At 41.5% G+C, this 21,835-nt stretch overlaps 1 protein-coding gene across 2 annotated transcripts in view; it reads right to left on the reverse strand.

Annotated features, from left to right (window-relative positions):
• Positions 1 to 1,265: 1,265 nt before the first annotated feature.
• The window catches only part of LOC116679860 (unconventional myosin-X), a 52,893-nt gene continuing 32,323 nt past the window's right edge, over positions 1,266 to 21,835 (reverse strand). Inside the window, exons 14-43 of one of the 2 annotated variants that reach the window (XM_032509346.1) lie at positions 21,283 to 21,349; positions 20,962 to 21,054; positions 20,788 to 20,856; positions 20,621 to 20,703; positions 19,809 to 19,911; positions 19,205 to 19,285; positions 18,972 to 19,096; positions 18,701 to 18,833; positions 18,426 to 18,532; positions 18,034 to 18,337; positions 17,065 to 17,925; positions 16,752 to 16,875; positions 16,498 to 16,639; positions 15,101 to 15,205; positions 14,896 to 14,991; positions 14,711 to 14,804; positions 14,413 to 14,468; positions 13,928 to 14,070; positions 13,318 to 13,512; positions 13,007 to 13,164; positions 12,794 to 12,914; positions 12,210 to 12,358; positions 11,932 to 12,080; positions 11,630 to 11,837; positions 11,406 to 11,542; positions 5,555 to 5,678; positions 4,955 to 5,305; positions 3,998 to 4,174; positions 3,694 to 3,885; positions 1,266 to 3,158 (exon numbers count right to left, since the gene is read on the reverse strand). In XM_032509346.1, coding sequence (XP_032365237.1) covers positions 3,054 to 3,158; positions 3,694 to 3,885; positions 3,998 to 4,174; positions 4,955 to 5,305; positions 5,555 to 5,678; positions 11,406 to 11,542; positions 11,630 to 11,837; positions 11,932 to 12,080; positions 12,210 to 12,358; positions 12,794 to 12,914; positions 13,007 to 13,164; positions 13,318 to 13,512; positions 13,928 to 14,070; positions 14,413 to 14,468; positions 14,711 to 14,804; positions 14,896 to 14,991; positions 15,101 to 15,205; positions 16,498 to 16,639; positions 16,752 to 16,875; positions 17,065 to 17,925; positions 18,034 to 18,337; positions 18,426 to 18,532; positions 18,701 to 18,833; positions 18,972 to 19,096; positions 19,205 to 19,285; positions 19,809 to 19,911; positions 20,621 to 20,703; positions 20,788 to 20,856; positions 20,962 to 21,054; positions 21,283 to 21,349 — 4,852 coding nt within the window. In that variant the 3' untranslated portion in view covers positions 1,266 to 3,053. Of the gene's footprint in view, positions 3,159 to 3,693; positions 3,886 to 3,997; positions 4,175 to 4,954; positions 5,306 to 5,554; positions 5,679 to 11,405; positions 11,543 to 11,629; positions 11,838 to 11,931; positions 12,081 to 12,209; positions 12,359 to 12,793; positions 12,915 to 13,006; positions 13,165 to 13,317; positions 13,513 to 13,927; positions 14,071 to 14,412; positions 14,469 to 14,710; positions 14,805 to 14,895; positions 14,992 to 15,100; positions 15,206 to 16,497; positions 16,640 to 16,751; positions 16,876 to 17,016; positions 17,926 to 18,033; positions 18,338 to 18,425; positions 18,533 to 18,700; positions 18,834 to 18,971; positions 19,097 to 19,204; positions 19,286 to 19,808; positions 19,912 to 20,620; positions 20,704 to 20,787; positions 20,857 to 20,961; positions 21,055 to 21,282; positions 21,350 to 21,835 lie in introns of both variants that reach the window. The other variant, XM_032509345.1, reaches the window with a different exon arrangement.

Consider the following 21,835-nt stretch of genomic DNA (forward strand, 5'->3'; position numbering starts at 1 on the left):
CACTGATCCCACTCAGCACTATGGGGCAACTTCTCCATACTCAGTGTAATATCAGTAACAGACAGAACCATGTAGAATAACCAGAACAGACAGCTCCAGGTTCCTCCTTAATTATGGCTTATGGGTTTTCTGGTTCTCCTCTCATTATAGTTAAAACTAAAATAACCAAAAGTTCAAATAGGAACCTGTGAGTGAGTTCTGCTCATTCTAACTCTATAGGTAGGATCCCAATGGGCTGATCGTATGCAGCGAGGGTTGTAGCTTCTATTGACGACACTGAGCTCATGTCCTTGGGGATTATTTGAGGAATTTGGGGGGCATTTTAGCAAAGGTGATGAAGGGAGGTTAAATTCTACAATGGAAAAGGTGTATTTGGTTGGCTAATTCCAGTATTTTAAGACTCAATATAATTTTTAACCTGCAGGCCAAATAAATAAATACATTGCCATTTCCAACAGAATGTTATTCCAGGTAACATGGGGCAGGTTTGAAACAGCATTAAGACCATGTTGGAAATTAAATCCTTAACAATATCCATGTATGAATCTTAAGAAGATAAAATGTCTCAAATTAAGATCTAGTTTATTGGTGGCTGATCTAATTGTCAATAGCGGTTGGGTTGGGGGGTTGAACATCTTGTTCTCATGTCCTCAGTATTTCCAAATGCTACAGCCCTGAAGTTGGCACTCCAGATAGACAACAGACACTTTCACCTTACCTTTACTGAAATATCTGGCAAACGATAACTGTTTTCAAAGCAAATGTTGACACAGAAACTAGTTTAGAAACTTCAGCTAAAAATGCCAAATTAGCCAAGCCAAATTAGCCAAATTAGATAATTAATTGGATCGTGTTTGGACATGAGACAGTATTTTTCAGTGTTATTTAAGCTTTCCCCCTGGATATTTGATGCAGGGTGTGTTATGGATGCTTTGGTCTCCCTGGAGTGCCACAGAGTCAGGTGACAGAACAGTGACTTCACTTTAAGTCCAAACACACACACACACACACACACACACACACACAAAGCAGTGATGACTGTCAGCATACCCAGTGCACAATTTAAACCATCTCTGAGCTTGTATCCTCACAGTGTCTTACCTGTTCCTCCTACACCGAGACTGTAAAATTCCATTATATATGTAATACATTATTCTTCACACCTTGCGATACATACAGCACAATAATAAATAACCACTAACCCTAACATTCCCATGCTTTTCCCTTTAACTCACAATCACAACACCATTCTTTGCAAAGGTTAGTCATGTAAATACGTCTTATATCCAAGGAATACACTCATTATAATCACACTTATTTCTTATTTTCCTTTTTCTTTCCTGTTACATCATAAATACACACACACACACACACACACACACACACACACACACACCCACACACAAACACACACGCCCACACACACACACACACACACACACACACACACAGCACTTCAGGGTGGTTATGATAGCAGAGGGCATACAGTACAGTAACAACAGTATCAGTAATAAAAATCGCATGTTCATAAACAGGTTGGTAAACACAGACAAACTAGAGTTCCTATGCATTATTGTCCAAGTCACTGATCTCATAAAAGAAATAAAGTGAGAATAGCATGAGAAGACAAGGATATACAATATTGTATGGCTGTAATTAATGCTGCAGAGTAAGTCCCACAGATAACAACAAAGATAAAATCATCAAAACACTGTGAAAACATGGTCGCCACAGCAGCCAGTCTCATTACTATTTGTTTCTCTGTGAGTCACATCACATAATGGCACAGCCAGTGAATGATGTACAGTGTTGGCATCATATTCAGACATACAGTGGCCATTAACACCATTCACTTGCATGTATTTTACATGAGAGGTGTGGCAATGCATTTAGTATGGCATCTATATACTGTACAGTGCAGTGGCATTCAATAGTACCTCTTATAATGTGTGATATACAGTACAAAACAACACATGTTGGTTCAGTTTATGTGTACATGTATGTGAATAAACAGTAGATATATGTAGTTTGTGTTACGTAGACACAGATAGGGAAATGTTTTGTCTCATACTATTCTGGTTGATATTGTTTTCCTTGTAGGGCAGAGTGAGGCTGTTATCCATGCACTGGCTATCCACGTCAAGCATGACCAGAGAGCATCCAATGCAAAACCTCTACTCTTTCTTCCCAAGAATATCTATTTGATATTGTTCAGAAATATTTAAAGCCTTGTCCTTTGGCTGTGTTTTTCTTCTTGTGGCCACACAGTGGCACTGACGAGTGAGCGTGTGAACACTATGTTGGGCGGGGAGTTTATTTTTTTTCCCCCCTTTAGTAGCCCTGAAAAAGAATCAATTGAGTCCTTTTTCTCAAGTCACAAACAGATGCGATACAGCTGATGTGAAAGATAAACGACAGAAAGAGAACGACAGAGAGAAAGCAAGCAAGAATTGAGCATAATAACGTAATACCCACAGCAAACAAAGATGCAACAGCAGCGAGGATGTGAATAGAAAGAGAGAGAGAGACAGAGAGAGACTTTGAAATTGGAGGAGTAAGAAGGAAACAGATTTAACTGAGAAAGTGTTGCTTTCTTCTGTCTGGCAGTGCACTGGGGGATCGGTGGGAGGGGTGGGGGGCAGCCTAGGATTGAGTGGCTGAGTTGTGCTTGTTATTACTGAAATCTGTCCGGAAGGGAAGCAGAGAGAAGTTTGGAGTGTGCTTGAACATCTACATGCAGGACTACAACTGGCGGGTTATGTATTTGAAGGACTGTCCCAAAATACAGGTTGATTTCTTTGTCATGCACATTTTTAAATAGCGCCCTAATCCCCCCTATCCCAAGTGAGACCCAGGCCAGTAGAATGTGCGTTTGGCTTCTGTGTCCACTTCTATCGTGCTTTACGCCATTCGATCATCCACCACTCTTGGTTCAACCTTGAAGAATAGCTGGTTGATGTGACTGCCTCCATAAAAACCAACCAACCAATGCACTGGGGCCGAGGCATCTGTTGCCACTGGATGAACCGAGGGCTCTGACTGGTTTGTGGCAATCACCTGACCCAGGAACTGGTTATGCTGATCATTGACATGGTGCTGCAACGTTTCTTCACCACCATGTTAATGTAGGCCCTCATGATCTTGGTGATCTCTCCAACCTAAAGAGACACAAAACAAAGTGTTGGGTTATTAATTTATGTGTCCCAATCTGGATGTGTTTAAGTAATCAGATTTTGGCAAAATGAAAGAGGTATTGCTATTGCATGTCCATAAAAGGGGACTCACAAGATACAATAAAAAAAGTATTATCAAAATCAAAGTAGCAGGGGCCAAGATATTCTGACTTTTAGGGCATAGAAAAGAAGTGGGCCAAGCAGGCAAATATAAAAGTCCTCCCCGATATAATAATCATAAAAACAAGACCTAACATTGTGATATTGTGATGGTCGTTGTTTTTTTGTTTGTTTTTTATTGAAAAATGACGTTAAACTGACTTACAACTAACAACTTAATGACTGAATGAGCAAAATTCCCAGTCGGATCCAAATCAGGTCAAAAAAGATATTCCATTTTCCAACATTATATCAACCAAACAATCAATCATAAAAGTAATGATAATAACGTGGTTTCAGCTCTAAAGGAGATAAATAAAAAATAAATAAAAAAGGTAGACAATGAACAATGAGCTCTCACCAGTGGCGTCTCAAAGAACATCTCCCTCTCATCCACAATGATCTTGTAGGTGAAGGGTTGTGACGCCCCAAAGAAGGTGATGTGTTCGTACTGAAAGGTCTCCAGTGGCTTAGGCTCACCCCGTTTATATACTGATACATTGTCAGCACTCACACTCAGCCACAGATCATGAGGGAAACCACCCTCTTTACACTACAGAGAAGGGGTAACAAAAGAGAAGAGAAATGAACTAGTTACTTTCCCAGGATTTTATGTTTTTTGCACAAATCTCTGTAATTCATCATTTCCTCTACTACTTCCTCACCTCCACATCAAACAGAGTAGATCCATATCCAGGCCACTCCTTGATAATGCTCATGTAATTAAGCATGGCCTGATGCTGAGGCATGCCCTGTAGCCGGGTCCACTTCTCCAGAACACTGGTCCGTGTGGCGGACGTCTCCTCCTTCACCCACATCTCCAGCATCTGCTCCTCTTCCACCTGCAACAACACCGGTCAGCCAATCAATGAAGAACCCTCAACACACCAAACTATCAATCATTCAGTCGGTCGATCAGAAAGTAATCCAGTTTGTTGGGAGGTCCATTTGTCATTAAGTAAACCTGAACAAGGCTTAAGGTAATACAGCAGAATGCAAAGATCCATCACGTCACACATGTCACAGTAACTGGGAAAAGACAACTCCTGGACTATGTATCACAACACAGATATGACATATTCAGAATAAATATTTCCATGTGGCGCTGCTGTAATATTATGGATTACATATTTAATGATTGTCCAATTCAGTAAGTCGCCCTGAGCCTCCACAAAGTCTTTCTCAAGGAGACGGCTTGGCTAAGAGACAGTAAAAGGTACTGTTCATTCATCTAACTTTTTAAATTGTGCTATTAAGTGAACTGTATGCTATATTAAGACTTAAATGGTGTCATGTGTACTACCTTTAGCTAATGTTAATCCATACACACAAAAAACTAGTCACATTTTTAATGCATCAATATTTTTGCTGAGGGAGAACGTTTGAAGAAATCATCTTAATTTAATTGAAATAAAAATGTATTGAGTTTATTTAAAAATTGTTTGATTTGTTCTTTTTAAGTAACATTTGGCAAGTTTCTTGAAATGTTGAAGATGTTATCTTTTTTTAAACGACCAAAAGTGATTTATGTGTAAAAAAATTCGGACCGTTTTTGAATGCATGCAGGTGTAATATCAAGTACATTGCAGTAAATGGGCTAAAACTCTACTTCCACCACTGACCTTCTGCTTCTTCAGTGACCCAGTCTTGAAGCTTCTCCTCAGGGTGCCGTCCAGGAAGCTCGGGGTCCTTCGTTTCTCTGCCCCGATCCCGACACCTCCCTGTCCTCCTGCTATTCCCTTCCCATCTCCTGTTCCTACTCCAGCTCCTCCGGCTCCACCTGCCGTCCCCACGCCCGGCTTGGTGGAGTGAATGATGCGATTGCGGAGACGTCCAATTGGATAAACGGTTCCCAGGCTCCACCCAGCCCGACCTGCCCCGTCGCCGTGGAGATACTGGAGACGTAAAGCAGCCAGGTGCTGCAAAGTCTCCTCTGAAGCCGGGAAGTGACCACTTATCAAAGACTCGTGAGCCTGAGAGAATAAACAAGAGATTGACAGCAAGAGACAAAAAAATTATTATACAGGCTTTTATTTGTCCATTTTGCAGCAGTGCAAGAGTAACATAAGTACCCTAATACATTGATTTAATAACATTACTACTAAAAGAATCTCAATAAGTAGTTTTTTTAGATGCCAGATTAATGTATTAACAGATTAATGCATGTTATTTGAATTCAATTTAGAGATGTGATAATATTAAAGTTGTGTCCGGCAGCTCACCTGCTCAAACATGAAAGCAAACTCCACTCCTTCTTTTGGCATGCTCTCTACATCCAAGAAGCAGTAGAGCTTGAAGTAGAGTTTCCATTCTCCTTCCTCCTCCTCTTCTTCACTGCCTGCCAATCTGGAAAAACACAGTACACACAGGTTAAGTAACCACAGATCAAAACAATCCCAACATACTGTTTATGTTAGGGAAAACTCAACTCTGTATAAATGAAGAAAGTTTGGTAGACTTTTGAGGATTTACACAAAAGCATTTAATGAAAACTCGATTGAAGAGATATAAGATTTAGAAGTACAGTTTAACCACAGCGTAGTGCCATCCCAACTCTGTGTAATTCTATGAGGCATTCATCTCCTGCTGAGGCTGTCAAGTTTGAGCTAAGCAAAGATATTAATAATGCCATAACATAGGCACCGCAAAGACAGATAACCCCCGAAATCATGTAGTATTGCAAGACCAGTTTATCTCTATCTGGGGAAAGACTATCTGCATGTGTATGTTTTTTTTAGTAAGGTGTGTATGGCCCCCAAGCCTGTTTTCCATTGACCATCAAAGGAGATGGTCCCAGAACACAACATTACCTTAGCTTGCACCTGCTTCAACTCCCTCAACTTTTAGAGACAGACATAAATTCATACTTGAACACAGGACAGGTTAAGTGATGGAGTACGGCCGATCCCTGAGCTGTGATGTAGGAGCGGCCTGGTGTTACCTATGTTTTCCCCTTGTCTCATCTTACCAACAACATGGTGTTTCTGGAAATTCCACCACAGTTAACAGCAAAACTAACCAGTTGGAAGTCACTCTACTTTGCTTCCTGCTTCTTACAGTGCAGACGCTTTGCTGCTTGCTCCTGCTTCTGCTTGCATATTTTTGCTGATAATCGTGCTTTTCCTCTGAGAAACTATGAGCAGCGGCTCTTGGACACTTCAAAAACACTGGACTATACATTTTTTGTAGACATAGTAGGCTATTGCCATATTTTAAAATTTTTCTGCGTGAGCGTGGCCTACCAATAGCTCAAGCCTGTCCTACAGTGATTGTAGCTAAAGCTAATTAGCAGCAAGATGCCTCCTTTCTCCGTAGAAGACTACTACAAACTCCTTCAGAAGATTGCACTTCTGGAAACCAAGGTTCACCTTCTAGAAGTGAACGTGGAAGTTAACGGATCTTGTGGAAATGACACCACTTTACCATGGACCCATAACAATGGACAGAAGTATGCTAACACACGGCTAATTAGCACCAACAAGACTACAAAGAAACAGGAGGGTGGAACTGGTAATAAATCAACAAGTGGCGGTCCTCCCTGGAACTTGTCTGGTGCGAAGCCTAAGAGTAAATCATTTTCCTGGGAAATGGGAGGACGACTAACGGGCCGGGCACAGCGCCCTGAGATTTGTGATATGACCGGCTGGCCTGCATTATCATCTGGGCAGAGCGCCTCTTCAACCCCTGTACCTAGTAGGACACAGCCGTGGACAGCTGCAAAAGGGAAAATAAGCAACAAAATGCCCCCCCAACAACCTGGTGTGCAACTGGATAACAGATTTGCTCCTCTGCTGCAAGACGCTGGACAGTCATCTGATGACCGGGACTGCGTCTCATCACCACACAGCAGGGTAAGGACTGAGAGCAATTCAAAAAGTAAAAAGCTAACAACTGGGCCTCAAACCCTGATTGTGGGTGACTCTGCTGTAAAAGATTTAAAAAACAGTAAAAACACCAAAATACTATGTTTTCCCAAAGACATGGTGTCTGACTTGACCCAAAAAATCCCAGATATCGTGGCAGCACACCCAACTGTGAAGAACATTATTCTGCATATAGGGTCAAATGATGTTGTAAAGCAACAGTCTGAATTGCTGAAACTGGACTTTAGGGAACTGCTTGACACAGTCACCCCCCTAAGCGCAAATGTGTTTATCAGTGGTCCTATACCGTCAGTCAGAAGAGGAGATGAGAGATTCAGCCGACTGTTGGGACTAAACAAATGGCTTTCAACTGAATGTACCGTCCACTCTCTGAAGTTCATTGACAATTTAAACATTTTCTGGGAGCGCAGACATCTTTTTAAAGCAGATAGACTTTCCCTTAACAAGCCAGGAGTAAAGCTGTTCACCTCTAATCTGCTTTACTTTCTGCGCTACACATCTGCTCCCTCTGCCAAGGTCACAAAACAAAAGGAAGACACAACAAAGTGCGGCAGTGATCCAGCACAGCCCCCGCCTGTGCAAAGATTTGACCATGGGAGACCAGAGAGCAGAGACACGAAACCTCCACTCCCCTCTTCACCCGTCCAGCACCCCTCAAACCTTCCCAACCCCGAACCTTCTGAGGATTCATCGCTGTCTCTACTGATGTCTCCACACACCCTTTCCCTTATTTCCCCCATCAATTATGCACCCCTTCCTACCCCCATGGCTCAACCCCGGGCAAAAGTAAAACGCCAAGCACCACTACCAGGATGTCAGAAAACTCCTTCCCCCCCAGACTGATAAGGACGCTTGTGTGCAAAATCTGGCAAGCACTATCTGATATGTGCCGGGCCTTGGCTGCAGGACTAGTGATACTAATGACTCTTTTCAAGACAAGCCCGGGCCCTGTGGATTCAATTCTTCCTCAATTTCTGTTGTGATAGGTAATAGGAAAAGAATGGTGAATAAGCACTTAACTGCAAACTTAGCAAATTTAGCATCCATTCCTCGTCAGCTACAGCCTGTCCCAAAAAATGAAAACACACTAACACTAGCCTTACTAAACGTCAGGTCTTTGGCAGGAAAATCATTTTTAATCAATGATTTTATTACTAAGCACAATCTAGATTTTATGTTTTTAACTGAAACCTGGTTAGACCATAATAACAGCGCTGCTGTTCTCATCGAGTCAGCTCCCCCTAACTTCAGTTTTATGAGTGAGAATAGAGTGAATAAGAAAGGAGGTGGAGTCGCCATTTTGTTTAATGACTCATTCCACTGTACGCAAATATGTTATGGAAATTTTGTTTCTTTTGAATATGTTGCTCTTCAATTAAGATCTTCCCCTCAAGCGATGTTTCTAAATATCTACAGGCCACCTAAATATTGTGCAACCTTCATTGATGACTTCACTGAACTGCTGTCTATTATCTGCATTAACTTTGATTGTGTAATCATTGCGGGTGATTTTAACATTCATGTTGACAGCCCCCAGGACAGGGGGACAAAAGAGCTGTGTTGTGTTTTTGAGAACTATGGACTGACTCAGCATGTGACGGAGCCCACCCACAATAAGGGGCACACTCTGGACTTGATTGTCTCCAAAGGTCTGAACATTTCCAAGGTTGTGGTGACTGACGTTGCTCTCTCAGATCATTCCTGTGTTTTCTTTAACGGCACTATCTCTGTGCCCAAAAGTGTCCAAACAAAGATAATCAGAAAACGGTATATCACTGAAAACACCAGTGACACATTTATACAGCTTTTCTCCTCCACACCAGCCCTCTCTGGGCTATCAGTCAGTGAGCTTGTAGATAATTTCAACTGTAAAATCACAAATGTTATTGATGCCATTGCTCCCACTAAGGTCAAAGTTGTATCTGGTAAGAAAAGATCTCCATGGAGAAATGTCCTACTGGTGAGAACAGAAAAAAGAGAGTGTAGGAAAGCTGAACGAAGGTGGCGAAAAACAAATCTCCTGGTCCATTATAACTCCTATAAAGAGAGACTTCGCATTTATAATTTGGAACTGAGGAATGCAAGAAGGTCCTTTTTCTCTGATATTATCTCTAGAAACAATAATAATTCCCGTGCTTTGTTTGCTACTGTTGATAGGTTAACAAACCCTCCAGTACCAGTAGCATCTGAACTTTTATCTACCAAGGCCTGCAATGACTTTGCCTCCTTCTTCAAAGACAAAATTCAAAAGATTAGACAAACAGTCAGTGCCTCCATATCAAGTCCAGGATATGTGTTGTCACAGTGTTCAAGCAAAAATAGTTCCAATATGACAGAATTTCACACGATCAACCATACAAACCTGGAGGACATTATTCAACATCTGAAAACCTCGACCTGTTGCCTTGATGTTCTACCAACGGGACTTTTCAAAAATGTTTCCAATTGTTTGACTTCTGATCTTCTACAGATTGTGAACACATCTCTTCTTTCAGGTATCTTTCCACAGGCCCTGAAAACTGCAGTAATCAAGCCACTCTTAAAAAGAACAACCTAGACAAGTCACTAATGAGCAACTATAGGCCAATATCAAACCTTCCGTTTTTAAGTAAAATCATTGAAAAAGTAGTCTTTCAACAACTCAACCATTTCTTGTCACTAAGCAACAGTTTTGATACCTTTCAGTCGGGTTTCCGACCACACCACAGCACTGAAACGGCTCTTGTCAAAGTCTTTAATGACATCCACCTTAACACAGATAATGGCAAAATTTCAATCTTAGTATTACTTGATCTCAGTGCTGCATTTGACACGGTCGACCACGATATACTACTAGACCGATTGGAAAACTGCGTTGGCCTTTCTGGCTCAGTACTAAACTGGTTTGAATCCTACCTAAAGAATAGGGATTACTTTGTGTCTATAGGTAATTATGCATCTGAGCGTACAAATATGACGTGCGGAGTTCCGCAAGGCTCCATTCTGGGGCCTCTTCTGTTTAACATCTACATGCTTCCACTGGCTCAGATTATGGAGAAAAACAAAATAAGTTACCATAGTTATGCGGACGACACACAAATTTACATAACCTTATCGCCAGGGGACTATAGTCCAATACAAAAACTGACTAAGTGCATCGAACAAATAACGGCTGGATGTGCCAGAACTTTCTGAAATTAAATGAAGGAAAAACTGAGGTGGTTGTTTTTGGAGCAAGAGAGGAACGATTAAAAGTCTGCGCTCAGCTTCAAACAACAATGTTAAAAACAACAGACAAAGCCAGAAATCTTGGTGTAGTCATGGACTCAGACCTGAACTTTAACAGCCACATTAAGACAATTACAAAGTCAGCCTACTATCACCTTAAGAATATATCAAGGGTTAAAGGACTTATGTGTCAACAGGATTTGGAAAAACTTGTCCATGCCTTTATCTTCAGTAGACTTGACTACTGTAACGGGGTCTTTACAGGTCTCCCTAAAAAATCAATCAGACAGCTGCAGCTGATTCAGAACGCTGCTGCTCGAGTCCTCACTAAGACCAAGAGACTGGATCACATCACTCCAGTTCTGAAGTCTTTACACTGGCTTCCTGTGTCTCAAAGAATTGATTTCAAAGTACTCTTGCTAGTTTATAAATCACTTAACGGTTTAGGTCCAAAATATATTGCTGATCTGCTACTACACTATGAACCACCCAGACCTCTCAGGTCATCTGGGACAGGTCTGCTTTCTGTCCCCAGAGTCAGAACTAAACAGGGTGAAGCAGCTTTCAGTTTCTATGCTCCTCATATCTGGAATAAACTCCCAGAAACCTGTAGATCCGCTGCTACTCTCAGTTCTTTTAAATCAAGGCTGAAGACCTTTCTATTTGATGCTGCCTTTCTTTAAATGACTAATCATTTCTTTAAATTTCTTATGCTGCACTGTAAATTTTATTCTTGTGTTTTATGTTTCTCTTTGTTTTTAACTGTCTATTCATGTGTTTTACCGGTTTTTAATGCTTGTGATTTTTAACTGTTTTTACTTGTGTTTTATCTGTTTAACTGATTTTGTGTAAAGCACTTTGAATTGCCTTGTTGCTGAAATGTGCTATACAAATAAAGCTGCCTTGCCTTGCCTTGCCTTGCCTAAATCCATACTAAATGACAATCAAGGCCACCAAACAGCAACGGCAGCGGTATGCATACCTTTCGAACTTGGCCAGAACGTCGGCCACAATCACTCTGCTCTCCAAAGCTCGGTCTGTGCAGGAGTTGTGTTCAAACAGAGAAAACAGGTTCTTGCTCTCTTCCATGGCCAAACCTCTGATCAGCTTCTCCACAACCTACAGCAGCAACAGAAAAACGTCTTGAAATGGGCCATAAAATTACATTTGTTTGACTGAGAGGATGATCATGTGTCATGTGCGCACCTCTCCAGCTGTGGTGTGTGAATTGATGGAGATCTTGCAGGAGCCTCCTCCGTGGCAGTAGACAGTGGTGCTCATCTCCTGTCTCACCAGCAGGGCGGCGATCTCCTCTTGAGAGGGAACAAACTCACGACTCTTGGTCTTTTTTAGAGATTCCCCGATGAAACTGGCGTAACGTTCGATATCGGTGCCGGGATAACGCTCTCGTACCCTGACACAGATCACATTTATTATACATTTATTTCATGAATGATATATATATAAATAAATCCATAATGCACACACACACACACACACACACACACCTCTTGAGGTGGAAGCGGAGGTATCTGAGAATGACTCGACTGGGTAGGAAGGTGCAGCTCATACAGGTGAGCAGATGCCAGTGTGCCCGGTTGGCTGGGCTGTTAGGCTGAGGCACATGATTGGTCTGCTTGATCACCTGACAATATACCTGAAGAACCAAAATATGGAGGGGCAATTTGAAAAATGTAAAGTTTGAATCAACATTTTATGTCAGACTTCTGCAGAAACATTATGTTCTTGTGTTGTGGTGGAAAAGAGAACAAAGTAAATAAAGTACCTCATCCCTGAGAGGGCGCAGGTCCTGGCAAGTCTGCAGGATGCCCTGAATGATGGGCACTGTGTCCGCCAGCGTCTCCATCTCCTGCAGTGAGTTGAAAACTCGCACTGCCTCATCCTGCAGACTGGCATAGCCCTGCTGCCTTTGTACTGCACACAAACACAGATACAAATGGAAAAAGGTGAACAGAGACAAAAGAAGATGAAGAAGAAAAAAAAACATGTAGCTTATAAATCATACCAAGGATGGCAGCAATAACAATGACACCAGAGAATCATTGTGATGATTTAGAGGTTTAGAGTAATTTAAAAATGATATGTGACAGATGGGAACTGATAATTGGCCAATTATTTGTGAAAGTCTGCAAATTGTTCTGGGTTGCTTGCGGAAGCAATAGTTATCGTTTCATTATATGAGCGCATAGAGACTATGGTTAAAGTGGTTTTGGCCTGCAGAGGGCAGTAAAATGTACGGAAGCTTTTAATGCACACAAATTGTGAAAACAGAAGGAGAAGACAAGGAAGCAACAGAAGAAGAAAAGTTGTTTTTAGGGTTTTAGGTTGCTGAGGTGGAGATTTACTTACGGCTGGTGACCTCTCCGTAAGGGAGCGGCAGTAGAGGGGAGTGCAGAGGATGCTGAGTGTATCTGAGGATGGGGTTCCTCCTGTACATCTGCTCCACAATGTCTGGGTTCACACTGTTCTCCTGAGAGGTCAAAGGTCAAATTCCACTTAGTGTGTGTGTTGATGGATTTCAAAGTGCTAGATTTTAGATGTGTGTGTATGTGTGTGTTTTACCTTGATGTCTCTGATGAGCTGCAGAGTCGGGGTTTCTATGGGGGTCTTGCTGTCTATGACCCCCTGTATGGCGGCTGTCCACCTCATGGCCTCATTCAGCATCTTGGTGTAGAGGCGGTAAGAATGCTTCCTCCCGTACACAATGATGTTCCAGTAACCTGTAAAAGCAGGACTCAGTCAGCAAGCTTAATACATTCCTACATGAATGTTAAAACCAGAATTATCTCTTTACATGTAGCCTCAAGCCTCCTATGTCTAATCCCGGATTAAACCTGCCCTTTCTGCCTTTTCCTTCCCTTCTCTTTTCCCACCTGTCTCCCTGTGGACGCGTTCATCCGGCTGAATGACAGAGCAGAGGGAGTTTAGGACCAGAGTTCCCATCTTGGAGGAGCTTCGCTCTGAGCTCTTGTAGTAATCCAGGGAGTTGTGGGTCAAAACAAACCAGCGCTTTTTCAGCTTCAGGGAGGTGCTCTTAGCGTTCGTCTTCATCTCCTTTTGGAGCCAGCCTGAACGGTGAAGAGGCAGGGAGAGGATAGGGGAGGGAAAGTGAAGGAATTTGTACAGGAACAGCAGAGTTATGCAATGGTTTAATGTCATCATTTATCCCCAAGTCTATTTGTACTGTGACAAAATCTCATATTGAGATATTGTTAGCCAAAATCAGTCACAATATCAGGTTGTCTCTACTTGAGAATATATGTTTGAAAACGTATTTTTAAAAAGCTTACAAAAAAGGAAATAAACATGCATAAACAGAGTCTCATTTATGAAATTATAATGGTAAATATAGCTTCTGTAAACAGACTTCTCATCTCTTCTAAGGCCCTGACACACAATGTAAAACACCAATTATCACCATCTGTACCTGTACCTATGTGACATGGCTTATAATAATGAAAAAATTATGATTTGAATTCTCGCCTCTGACAAGGAACTCCTGGCCGTCTATCCTGGCGTCTCCTTTGGGTTTCTGCAGCAGACTGATCCAGTGATGCATCTCCTCCGGTGTGTCACTGTTGCAGTGGATCACACGGTTGGCCGTAATGATGACAAAAGAGTTGGGCCTGCAAAAGTCAAAAGATAGACTCTTAAAAATTAAAAAAATCCACCTTAAGTTACTTATTGATTCTTAAGGGTTGTATGAATAAGATGGATAGTAAGTGCGTATTAGGTTTTCCAGGTAAAAGGAACAAAGAGATGACAAGTCTGTTACTACACTCAGTGGATAGATGCATTTGCTACAACAGTTTTTTTCCTTCATGCTTTGAGAATGTGAGAAACAGTGTGTAGTGTAAAGAGCTTGTCTTTTTCTTTCATTTGGAGGGACTGACGTCAAAATCAAAGTTTATTAAATTCTGCTGTAAAATTCAAAGGATTTGAAAAACATGACGACTGATCCAACTTACCGATCAGGGTTGTCTGAAGCACAAACAGAGTCAATAAGCCCCACGTCAAGAGTTCCCTGAAGGATGAAAGGAGGTAAACAAGAAATAAAATGTGAATTAATGGTGCGATATTGCTACAGTGACATATTAACAAAAATAAAGTGATCTAACTTAACCCAAAGTGAACTTAACTTCAGGGAGAGCTTCTTTTTAAAAAACAGGCCACATTATACAGTAAAAGTCAGAAAACTTATGTTTGTATGTATGTGTGACAGAGGAATGACTGTAGGTTATTGGCATGTTGTTGTCAGAGACTTACCACAGCGTTCTTTGGGTTGGCTTGTTCATGGGACATCTCCAGCAGTTGCTCAGGAGTGCACACACGCACTTTACTGAGCACATTAAACCACCCACTGCACAGAAACAACATCACAAGTTTAAAAATATGAATCTACTCAGTAACCTGTTGTCATTATCTAAAAGATCCCTAAGTTTCCATCACACCTGGCATCCTCTGGCGACTCCGCAAACACCTGATAGGTCCTCTCATCCGTCACAATGTTCAGCGCATTCTCTTTTTCGTGATTATTCACTATCTCCCTGTGAAAACACAAACAGTGCACGTCTGAAACATGCAGCTGCTGAAAACACAAACAGTGAAGGAAGGATTGTGTATTTTTTTGTCACCGGACTTATTTGGAAATCTTACTTGGCAGCTCGGATGTCGATGGTTCCCTTCAGCTTTTCCTCGCTGTCGTTCTCATAGTACATCAGCTTGCTGTCCCTCAGTACAAACCAGCGCATCTTCCAGTTTCTAAGAAGAGAACCCAATAAAAACAAGGCCAAGACAATCTATTCTAGACCTAACTGCAGGCCACTAGACTATACTTTAGTGTCTTCCTGTAAACCATATCCTTTATTTTTCAATGTGTTATTTTTCAATGTGTTGTAGAAATGCATGCATTATATTTAATTTGTGTGCGTGTGTGTGTGTGTGTGTGTGTGTGTGTGCGTGTGTGTGTAGTCACGAATATTCTGTTCTATTAGGTGTCAAGTAGGCCATCTAGTGGTCTTTGTATAATACTGCAACCTTAAACCAGCCTCTGCCAAATGGCGGCTTCTGATTGGTGGTTTGAAAGCTTGTAAGAAAGTCTTTTCCTGTTTTAAAACTGTTGACTGTGACGAAGGCTTGCGCCGAAACGCGTCAGAGTTGTTTTTAAAGGTTTAAGATGACTAAGCCATAACAATAAAGCCTTTTTGATTTTTCTGGTGAGAGTGCCTTGGATTTTTCCTGGGTTTTAGCTATATATGATTGTTTTATCCAAAGAGCATCTCAAACAAACAATTTGAGTCCTGAAGGTGCTCCTCTACATTTTTGCTATTCCAGACCTTATTCATAAGGTTTGACTATAAATAATAGACAACATTTTTATCTTGAACACAAAGTGAAGTAGTTTCTTGAAATAGGATACCTCTGTCATACTGTACATACATGTACACAAAGGTGGAAGTAACTATACACAAAATCTGTTGTAAAACCTTTTCAATATGAAGTAGAATAAAGTTACTTTATTTTAAAATGTGTTGTGTAAATTGTATGCATATCACTTTGTTTGTGTTATGTGCCATTTATAGTTTTATTTTATTCTTTTCTTATTAATATTTGGATATATAGGTGTAGGTTGTTTTTAATAATAATCATAATGTTTATTATTATAATAATAATAATAATAATAGATTGAATTTGTATAGTGCTTTTTAAGTCCTTTTTTGAAAAGGACTTTTTCAAGTCCTTTTCAACCTTTTAACTCAAATGTTTAACTTTTGACTCTTGTAGATTATGAACTATAGATTAGATTATGGTGTAGATTATGAATTTAAGTCACAGTACACTGTCTTGAGAGGGACCCTGAAGTCTTTCAGCACTGCAGAGGGCTCAATGCATAGGGTTAGACATTCGCACGATCCAACACCTCAACAGGACACAGGTTCATCCAACACAAATGGTCATTTACATAATGATCATTAAAAATTGTACTGGACAGCATTTCCAACAGAGATTGTGGTTTAATTAGCATGCAGTCTGCACTCAGTAACAACTACAACAACCTCCGTGAGAGAGTGGAGAGCCCTCCTCCCTTCTTGTAGAGCCAGCCAGACTTGAGAGACTCCTGTTTGGACCGGAACCACATGAAGGTTTCATCCTTCAGCACACACCACCGCCTCCTCCATGGGATCATCAGACCAGCTGAGGGAGCAGAGAATAAAAATATTCTCATGATAATGCAATTCAAATGGTGGAGATGGCTTAACTTGAAAATGAGACAGCCATCTTTTGAGTTTAAATAATATATACCCACCCTTCATGTAGAGGTATCCGTGGAAATATGGTGGTCCGTTTCCATTCAGCAATGTCACTCTGCCATTAGTCACTTCTTCGTCGGTGTCCATCATGCCATCGTGTTCATCGTCACTGTCTGCATACTGAAGAATCATACAATAACATCAATTATCACTTTTATATAATAGCAAATGAACACGAAAATGTTTATGAGTACATTACATTAATAGATTTATAACAACAATGGGTACAATTTTAAATCTGCACTGCACAGCTGCTCATACATATCTGCGTGCTCGCGTGTGAGGATGCGTGTGAGTGTGTGTCCTCACAGAGTCAGAGCTGCCTCTGCAGGACTCGATGCTGGTGTTGGTGCAGGTCGACTTCCTCGGGTGCTCCTCATCTGTCACGGTGGTGCTCCCGCGGTTGCTCCCGGATATGGAGCTGTCGTCTCCGGCTGTCACGGACCCATCCTCCTCCTCCTGGTCGTAATCGGACTCGGTGTCGGCCGGCATGCTGTAGATGGGCTCCTCCCCGTCTCCTAGGCTCTCCACCATGCTCACCTTCCACTCTGGGTCTGCCTTGGCTCCATCTTTCTTCTCCCCCTCTCCTGGAGGAGGGGGAGGCGGAGGTGGAGGAGGAATGACAGGGGAGCCATCTTCAAGCGGAGGGAGAGGAGATGAGGTGAGGATTCCAGCAACAGGCGCATCGCCTGCAGGCAGCGGAGGGGGAGGAGGTGGTGCAGGAGGCACTGTCCCTTCTGCGAAAGCAGGAGGGGGAGGTGGGAGGTGAGCGAATATGTCCTGATCGATAGGAGCGTCTGTCTCAGCAGGAGGAGGGAAGTCAGGCAGAGGGATGCACTCCTCCTCAGCATGAAAGCCCTCGTCCACCTCCTCTTCTTTGGACGCACCTCTGGTGGCTCTCGCAGCTTTTGGAGCTGTTGCCTCGGCGGCCTGCTTGGCTGCGACTGGTCCGAGCGAAGGGTCCACGCCTCCGAAATTCAGGAGGTCGATGAGCTCCGTGGCCTTGCGAGACGCTTCCTTCTTCATCCGTTTGAGCTCAGCATCCCGGCGCAGCTGCAGCTCCTGTTTGGAGGACTCACACAGCTGAGACACCTCGTCCTCTCTCTTCTTTTGCAAGCGCTCGATCTCTCGCTCCAACTGCAGGATCTCCTCCATCTGTCTGGCCTCATCCTAAACAGGAAGAGGATAAAGAAGAGGCATATTAGGCATCAACATTTGCTTTATTCTGTAGAATAAGATCATGTATATAAGTGTTTAGGAGTTAGAGAGAAAACGCACTGAAGAACCAGCACTTTCCTCTGACGACTCTGCCTTCTTCTCTGCTCCTTCATTCGCTTCCTCCTGCTCCCCTTCGCCTGCCGTCTTCTTCTCCTCCACCTCCACTTTCTTTTTCTCTTCTTCCTCCTTCTTCTTTTTCTCCTCTCGGAGTTTTCGGACTCGTGTACGTGCCACTTGACCTCGCCTGTGTCTTTGCAGCACCAGCGCTGCTTTGCGTTTCTTCACAAACCGTCTGCGTTGGATGTGCTTTCTGAAGTGTTTCTGGAGGGTGACCACGCTGGCACGTACACGCTTGAAGTGCTTCCTGTGGACAAAATGGAAAGAAATATATAAAACATAGGGAATAACAACTGGCACACAAATTGTTTTAGTTCCTTATAGGAGGGTCTTACTTGGCAGAGAAAGTGAGTAGATGGGCTCGAATTATCATGGCAGCTTGGCGTCGGAGTTCATCCCTGTCTTTCTCTAAACGCTGTTCAAGAGACTCTTTCATAAACACCTGCAGAACAAAGGAGAAAAGTTACCTGGAAGATGTCTAATGCAATGTAGAAAACCTATTAAACGGCAAATTAATCATGTATTGTTACAAGTGGTGGTGGTTCAAAACATCTGTCAGGAAAGCTTTCTTGAGTCTGAATGGGGTTTTGCCAAAAACTATTCATCTTACCTTGGTCTTGCCCAACTGCCACTCTTTTTTGGTCTTGTCATATTTGGTTAAAAGGTCTGTACTTCTCTTCTTATCATCGCCTGCTGCTACTGATGATGATAATGACGATTTATCTTTCTGAATGATTTTATACCTGGCAGGCAGAAAAGAAAAAGGACGTGTAAAAACAGTAAAAAATGTATAAAAATTCAAAGACAATTGTACACAAAAAAAAACACAAACACACACATAAGATAAAAGATAAGATCAAGGTAGATTTAGAGATACCTACCGAGAGATGAAATCTTTGAAAGTTCTGCGGACAGGAAACCCGGCCCGACGGATCTTCACAGTCTCCAACATCCCAGAATACCTCAGCTGGTTCAGAACGACCTCTGGGTCAAACACACTTGGATTCTACAAGTAAAATAAGTAAGATTAATTAACATTGAACTTTATTAGGTCATTGCCAATCAGGCTCCAAGACAGAATTGAGATTGAGATCTTAGACAGAAGCAGACCCACCTTTTCCATGTTGGGTTTAATGCAGCGGATGAAGAAAGGGTTAGATACACTCAGAGTGGCCATGAGAGCATGAAGGGAGTCCTGAGGAGATAGAGAAAGGAAAATAATCAAATGTTTGTGCATTTCTTTCGTATGGCAGTGAAAAAAATGGCCATCGTTACTCCTTCAATCTTCGGTAAGAGAGGAAAATGGTCTGTTGAAAGAGTTCATCTTTGGCTCTAATGTCTTAGTAGGGCTGAAACAGCTAGCCAATTTTATTAGTTGAGCAATAGAAACAATCGTTTAAACTATCTATCAAAGAAAAATGAAATATGAACTGCTTCCAGTTTCTTCAAATGTGAGGAATTACTGCTTTTCTTTGACTGTCATCACTATAAAGTGAATATCTTTGGCCTTGGGACTGTGTGTGTTAGACAAAACAGGACATTTGAAGGCATCACCTCAGGCTTTGGGGAAACATGAAGGGCATTTACACAAATTTCTCACATTTTTAAGACTAAGAAACAACTTTTCTCTCCGCTCCCTGTGATGCTGACGTTTCCATCTTACGTTAGGAGTTGCTCATATTACGTTGGGTATCCAATAAACTGCTGGCATCACTCACCCTGAACTGGGAGCTCACGGTGGGTTTGCGTCTGGCCGTACCCATCTTCTCCTCATTGTTCCTGCTGCCGACCTTCTCAAACAAGTCGTAGATGAAGTCCAGTCTGAGAGGCAACAGAAACAGGATGGATTACACACCTACATTTGATAAATTATATCAGTAGAAATAATAATGAGGATCAACTTCTGAAAGAAACAATTCTGACAACAGAAATCAAAGGAACGTATTAACTGTTTTCCTATACTCTTTGTATGACACTGTGAAAATTTAACATTTCTTGATGAAATTTTAGAAGGTTCAGGTTCTTGATACTTTTTTCAAAGCTCGTCAAACATTGACACAAGCCTATATGTTTCAGTCCCTAAAAAGTTGACATTTCAATTATTTTGGATTATAGTTATTACCCAACAATGAAATTGTAATACTAAATGTAAATCGACTGACACTTTTCTAGTCTCAACGACTACTCAAAGCACTTTTACATACAGGAACCATTCACCATTCACACACATTCATACACTGTGGCCGAGGCTGGTGTACAAGGTGCCACCTGCTCATCCAATAAACACTCACACACATTTACACTGTGGGACTGCAGGGCCAGGGATTGAACCACCAACCTTCCAATTGCGACCACTCTACCACTGAGCCACAGCTACATACTACTAGTGATTGTAATATGTAGAACAAATTTGCATCAAAGATTCATATCAGCTTAATGAGTGACAAAAAATTAAACTATTACTTAAAACAATCTCAGAACTTATAACAGTCCCGATAAACTATGTGTTTAGTGTAAGGGAATGTCCTGCCTGCTGTCCTTTAGCATGTTTAGGATGTCGTCTCTGAAGGTGTCTCTGTTCTTTCCCAGGATCCCTTGAACATCATACAGGACCTGACATAGACAGAAAGGTTCGTCATAAATCTCCCAGACTTCACTGCAATAACAAATACAGTATGTTGAAATGAAGTGACTTACCTCCCCGGCATAATGTTTAATACCAAACTGATGATCAGCAAGCCTGGGCTTGACGTAGTACGGGTTTGTCTGCAGAAAAAAGGAAAATTGCACAAAAAGTTCATATAATGTGTCGTTTAATACTGAGCCCAACATTCTTTTAAATAATAAATGCTGTCAGTGTAAATAACCCACTGAGTGTCTGCTGTGCAACTTCTCCAGCAGAGTGAAGTCAGTTCCTTTGGGAAATCGACTCTCTTCATTCACGAGTGCCAACAAGCCCAGTTTCTAAGGGGGGGGGGACATCATGATGATTGCATCAGCATTATGAAATCTGCACCACTTTCTAAGACATCAGTCCAATATTATTAAATCAGTTTCCAGAGAGTATCTGAGGCGTCCAACCAAGCCTTTATTTTAACTCTTTTCAGCCCAACTTAAAAGTCACTAACTGACATTATGATAGCTCTAAACATTGTTCACGTTACAAGTTATGATGCCGTGTCAATATCCTACCTTCTCTATAAGATCAAGACACTCTGCATTGTCCATCCAGTCTATGGCGTCCCACTGGACACCTTCCCTGTGGAGAGTAAACACAAACAGTTATACATTCAAATTTTTTTCAGTATTTATTTACTGTAACTTCATATCACTGCACAACCTGTATATACTGGTTGAAAAAGCTCAAACACACAACCTAAATATCTGGGACGCCACCTGAATGTCTGTGCTCATTTAGCAAAAAGAAAAGCAATCTAATTACTTTGGCATTACAATGTTGTGTTTGTTTCACTGTTGAGCACCTAACAATAAATAATATAAATATAAATAATGTTGTCAAACTTGCATGATTTGTGTAAAATTTAAGCAGAAGTTAGATAATAATAGTGTTATCTGTATAGCACAAGATTTGGACCTAATGCTGTTTTTACTTGATCCCTTAAAATTATATTTAATATTTTTCATATTGTTATATTGAAGTCATCTAACTGATTAAGTCACTAACAAATTGACTACCTTGTATGCAAGTCTTTTTTAATGCAGGTCTTTAAAGATATACTGTATG

Source organism: Etheostoma spectabile, unplaced genomic scaffold (assembly GCF_008692095.1).
Source record: "Etheostoma spectabile isolate EspeVRDwgs_2016 unplaced genomic scaffold, UIUC_Espe_1.0 scaffold00018250, whole genome shotgun sequence".
Classification (NCBI taxonomy): domain Eukaryota; kingdom Metazoa; phylum Chordata; class Actinopteri; order Perciformes; family Percidae; genus Etheostoma; species Etheostoma spectabile.